Genomic DNA, 6,000 nt, shown 5'->3' on the forward strand with positions numbered 1-6,000 from the left:
GATTACTATCTAACCCACCTGTGTTGATATTTTTCTCCTCTTTTTAAAGCCAATTATGTTCCGAGGAGAAGTGCGTTTAAATGTAGAAGAGAAAAAAACGAGAGCTGCAAGAGAGCGAGAAACCAGAGGTGGTGGTGATGATCGCAGAGATATCAGGCGCAACGACCGGGGTCCTGGTGGCCCACGTGGCCTCGTGGGCGGTGGGATGATGCGTGACCGAGATGGAAGAGGGCCTCCTCCAAGAGGTGGCATGGCACAGAAACTGGGCTCCGGAAGAGGCGCTGGGCAGATGGAAGGCCGCTTCACAGGACAGCGGCGCTGAAGTCACTGCAGGCCAAGTCTCTGCAGTGGTGCATTCTTCATCGTGTTTGCATTCTGTTAATTTTTTTTTGGCTTTGGAATGTGACACAGCCTTTTTGATCATTTCTTTGATGTGAAAAGCATCTTTGGTTATCAGTTAAATTGAGGTGGACATGATTTCCCCAATTTCACAACAGGAATCACATTGTTAATTTATAAATCTAGACTTGGTGAATTAAGGACTGAGAGATGACCATACCTTAATCTACAACAAAATGAACTTAAAAGGACATGTCCTCTGAATTCAGGTCCTTTGAGTAAAAAAAAAAAAAAAAAAATCCTCTGCTGCACATTTTGTTTTAAGTGTTACTGTTTCTGCCTGTTAATGTTGGAAACACAAATAGTGCAATTTGTGCAATTGGAGAATCTTGCCTTTTTTCTTGGCTCCCCCCAAAAATACAAACCAACCGAAACTTGTGCACTCATCAAAATGCACTATTGGGTACTCTGAACTCATTAACATTGACATCTGCAACAGGAGGCAACAGGGAAAAAAATCTTTTCATCTTTTTTTCCAGTAGAGAATAGCTTGTGAAATGATGAGGGCATTTTATCTGCTTGCTGTGACCAGCGTGTGTACACATAAACCTTAACAAGACTACAGATATATTCCAGAAGGAAATAATTTAGTTATGAACTAAATAACAAAAATCAGAACTTCAAATCTTACGGTCTTAAATATTAGACCAGATTTAGTAGCTTCATATCATAAGAGTTTTCTACCTGCCCCTCTTGAGTACAGGGATGGCTGGCTGCTCAACACACTCCTCCCCTTTTCCTTTCTTTAAGCTGTGTACAGTGGAAATTGTCTTTCCTGTATTTTTGTTCTCTGGTAATGTAATAAGCATGATGGTGCCTTCTCTTAATACATCATTCCAGTCTTGCTGGTAATTTTGTACAGTACAGTTTATGAATTGCCGTGCTGCAAAGCCAAACAGCTGCAAAATGTTGAGGAAATCATTGAAGTGTATAAAAATTGCAGTATCTTTAAAATCAGTAAAACGGACACTTATTTATCTTGTTCTTCAGTTAACAGCTTTTGTATTCTGTGGGAGGGGGTCTTGTGTTCAGAAGGGAGCGGGAAGGAGGAAGGTCGGTTCTTTGAGTCTCTAGTTGACTTTTCTCGGCTTGAATGCTTGGAAAAGTCACTCAACTTGATGTACATTTTTAGTAACATTTCAAAAGCAGTCAGATTCCATAAATGGCAAGTAAACCTAGAGTGAGGATACTGCAATTTTCAGAGGAAAGAACAGCAGCTCTATTAAGTGTTTGCATTTTCTATTTGGGGGGCAGGGAACTGTCATTCATTTTGCACAATTCTTGAACCGATGTTAGCACCTGAGTGAGTGGCTCCTGAATTTAAGTCTGGGATGACATCTTTTTATTTTTACATGGATCTCTGAATAATTCTGTGAGCAGAGTTTGTAGCTGCTGGGTTATTGTATTGTCTTTTTAGCAAGCTCAGTAAAACCCAAGTATGGCAGAGATGATCCAGTTCTGTGCTTGGAGCAATCAGTACCTAGGCAGTTTCTGATGTTTCAGGCAAGAGGTGAGGAGAATAAGTGTGACCACTGAAAGCTGCTTGTTAGCATGGAAGACTTCTCCATTCTGAGTAAAAACAAACAAAACGTGCCCTTGACGTAGTAGCAGATTGGTTCTGAATTATGCAACTATTTGCTGTTTAGTGAACTAGCAAATGATTGCATGTGCTTTGCTTTTTACAAACTGGGCAATAAAAGTAAAGTCAAATCTGTTGTCTTTTTTTCACCCCTTTGAATGCGGTCTTCCATGTTTGAGGAAAAGTTTTGCACTATTGCATATATTTGGGGGACACTGATTTTCAGTTTCCATTTTTTGGGAGCTTAAGGATTTGTATTTGTTTGAGACAGTTTTATGCTTTCTGATGTATAGTACTTGAAGTTCTTACCAGAAAATTACTTTGGAATCTTGAAGCCTTTATCCAAACTACTTTTAAATGAGTGGTTTTATGTCAGTGTTTTTTCCTCCCAAGTGTATTTTTCCTTTATTCCTCTTTTTCCTTTATATATACATAAGTAAATGTATGTGTGTATATACACACACATATACATGTTTCTAATCCAGGATATTGTGCTGTAACCCATGAAAACTATTCTGGCACCAAAAGAAATGACAAGTGTTAAGTGTAACAGAAAATGAGAGCAAAAAGCCGTTCAGCTTCAGTCTCTACATATCGCAAAGGAAACATGGAAACACCGTATGGAGAAATTTACACGGTGGTTGTTCATCTGCAGTACTGTGGACTTTTAACACTTTGTCCCCTCTTCAGTGAAGCAGTAAAAATATTCATCCACCATTACTGTTATTTGCTAATTTTGTTTTATTTTTCGATGGTAATGTTCTATCCTTATGACACTATTGCAACCAAATTGGCTTTACCATCTTGGCTTTAGTAGGTATAGAAGACAATGGATTACCATCTCTGTTGCTGTAATGTGTTAAGCATTATATGCTAGTAGAATCTAGTTTAATTGTTTCAGGTGGAAAGCATTCTTTTGAGTTTCCATTTTTGAATGTGTTTGGACTAAACAATAAACTACTGATGTCTGCAGCATTTATCTGTCTGTAATTTAATCGGTAGTTTGATGTTTGCAACTATTTTCTCCCAGTTCATTTCATACAATAAGTAAAAATAAGTTCTAAAAACAGTTGTTTATTACTTGTGAATAAACTATTTGATGTATAAACTATTGAAACATGTAGGCAACACTTGCATGTTGTTAAGAGTTCTCTACCCAGTTAGGTTGCTGACATACACGTGCAAGAGTGTCAAGCTCAGTAGTAGTAAGGAAGGTTAAAATGATCCATAGCAGACCACTAAATAGTTGTATGGGGGCACCTTGGAGTTCCTAAATGATGGCTGTCTTGGAAAAAACAGGAGGAGAAGTTTGCCTAAAATTATGGGGCCGATACCAGATGAGAATCAGAGCAGGTTTATTGAGTTCTATAAGAATATTAAAGAAGAAATTATCATTTGGTCATATTTAGCCATCCCTCAAATGAAAAATGAGGTTCCAAGGCAAATGTTGCTTCAAAACTCGAAACTTCCTTTGAGGGCATGATACAGATTATTTTTTCTGCTGGTACATTCATGTATCACTGCTAATATATCACTGTTTAAGAGTCCTGCATTGATCTTCGCTAGTTTGTCCTGGAGAGGAACCAGAATAACCAATACTTAAATAATCTGAAAGAATTAAGGTTTTTGGAAACTATAATGGAAAAGCTTATCTAGAAAAGCATTTTTGGGGAGGGAATAAAATGTATATCCCACACTGTACTGTAAATAGACCAAATTTGAAGGAGCAATTCAGGAAATTTTAGTTTTACTTTTTAAGTGACCTATTTATTTTAGGTGAAATCTCACTATATTGCCCAGGTTGGTCTTGAACTGGGCTTGAGGGACCTGCCTCAGCCTCTCAAGTGCTAGAATTACAGGCATGCACCACTACACTCAGCTTGCTCATTTATTTTTTTGGTGCTGGGGATTGAACCAAGGACCTTAAACGTTAGGCAGTGTTTTACCACTGACATACCCCAAACCTAGTCCAGGAAATCTATATGGAGCAAAATATTTGAAAATTTTAGTCATTCAAGATGCTTCATTTCAGGCCAAGTATGTAGCTCAGTGGCACTGCACCTGCCCAGCAAGCACGAAGTCCTGAGTTCGATCTCCAATATTGAAAAAAAAATGTTAATTTTAATTATGTATATAATTTCATCTTTTTTTAATGATATAGTCTGTAGAACATAAATGGAAAATTAGTGGACTAGGTTCATATATTTGAGAGGGGGTATATATTTTAAATTCAAGTTGCTCATTATTTTGTTTTGGTTTTGGTTTTTTTGGTGCCGGGGATCAAACTCGATCTTGTATTTGCAAGGTAGGCACCAAAACCACTGAGCTAAATCCCCTGCCCTCATTTATGTTTTAACAGCAGATGAAGGAAGACCTTTGATTTTTTAAATTTAGTCTCAGAGTGGTAGGTTTTAGTAAGTTAACATAGTTACTTATTAAATAATGAAGTCACTGGCTACTTTAGACAAATAGGGGCTAAAATCTTAAGATCTCTGTAATGTATGTACACTGTTTAACATTTCAGAATTGTAAGTCTGTATTTGGCATTACCAAATACTGGGGGGAAAATGCTATAAATGCAGGTGCAGAGTTATTTACAAAGATTACTAGCCACCTATGAATTACTGCATGAATTGATCCCTTTGTCCTTGATTCTTTACTTTGGGGTGGTTTTTTTTGTTTGTTTGTTTGTTTTGGTACAGGGGATCGAACTCGGGACCTTGCGCTTGCGAGGCAGGCACTGGAACCACTGAGCTAAATCCCTAGCCCTATTCTTACGATTTTGATAAAGTTGGCTGCTTCCTTGACATGCTTTCATTTTTTTGTGACATGAATACTCTGCCCCCTAAAGGGGATTGAACCCACGACATCCGCACTGAGCTATATCCTGCATACACACACACGCCCATTTTTTTATTTTGAGACAAGATCTCGCTAAATTATTCAGACTGGGGCTAAATTATTCAGACTGGGCTTAAATTTGTGATCCTGTTGGGATTGGTGTTTTTTGTTTTTTACACTCGTCTAGCACCCTAACTTCCAGTCCCTTCTCTCCCAATCTATTCCTTTCCCATAGGCCCAGTGGTTTCCTAGGCCAGGGACCACCTTAGCGTCAGTGTAGCACTCATGCAGTGAATGATTCCGTATGGTTTCTCATGGTCAAGAGCAGGGCTTTGGAGACATCTTGGGCTGAAGTAGCAGCTCCACAATTCTGGTGAGGCTTTTCTGTGCCCTTTCCTCCCTTGTAAAAAGAAGACACCTGAAACAGCATGTATGCCCTGGGTATTAGCTGTTACAGTGCTGTTGCAGTTCTGTCTGGTGGTACAAATGTGTCTCTTTAAATACATTTGGCCACATTCCCTTGGAAGCATTACCAGACAGAATTAGGAATCCCAAACTAATATATTTTCCTAAGTAACTTGCCTGTATGTGCCTAGGTCTTTAATAAAAAACATGTTTCTTTTTCTAATCTGTTTACAAACAGCCTAGCAATGTTTGAACTATCTTCAAATGAGTCAAGGACATTGTTTCCTGTCTCCTTGGATTTTGGGGTTTGTATTGTTTTGTGTTTTGTTTTGTTTGAGACAGGGTCTCACTATGATGTCCAGGCTGACCTCGAACTCAAAGTGATTCTTTGCCTTACCCTCCCAAATGGTGGGATTACAGGTGTGCACCACCATACCTGGCTTGTCTCCTTGTTTTGTCTTTCAAATTGCAAGAAGACCTGCTCAGCTGTGCTGATGAACTCCCAGGGACTTGGTCATTTTTGAGCTTCAAAGTTCCAGGCGGTCTAATAGGCACTGTTAATAAAGGGTGACTTGACATGGCTTCATGCTCTTCAACAAGTTGAAAGGACAGAAGTCCCACCCGGAGATGGAGTGGGTACACATTGAAGAAGGCAGGGACAGACCAGTGAGGGTCTTGTTGGCCTCAGGGAGTTTGCTCTATATAGAGAGCAATGGGAAGTGGTGGTTTGGCTCAGTGGGAAATGTGGTAACAAGTGACAATATTTCCGTTTTGAA

General features: G+C 39.0%; 1 protein-coding gene across 6 annotated transcripts in view; it reads left to right on the forward strand.

The window, feature by feature from the left end:
- G3bp2 (G3BP stress granule assembly factor 2) overlaps window positions 1-2,953 on the forward strand; it is a 71,719-nt gene extending 68,766 nt beyond the window's left edge. For all 6 annotated transcript variants that reach the window (XM_004833894.4, XM_087186001.1, XM_004833893.4 and 3 more), the window contains one exon: window positions 50-2,953. In XM_004833894.4, coding sequence (XP_004833951.1) covers window positions 50-322 — 273 coding nt within the window. In that variant the 3' untranslated portion in view covers window positions 323-2,953. The remainder of the gene's footprint in view (window positions 1-49) is intronic.
- The last annotated feature ends 3,047 nt before the right edge of the window (window positions 2,954-6,000 follow it).

Source organism: Heterocephalus glaber, unplaced genomic scaffold (genome assembly GCF_053883595.1).
Source record: "Heterocephalus glaber isolate CG9 unplaced genomic scaffold, H.glaber_assembly_v1.0 deba00001504, whole genome shotgun sequence".
NCBI lineage: Eukaryota > Metazoa > Chordata > Mammalia > Rodentia > Bathyergidae > Heterocephalus > Heterocephalus glaber.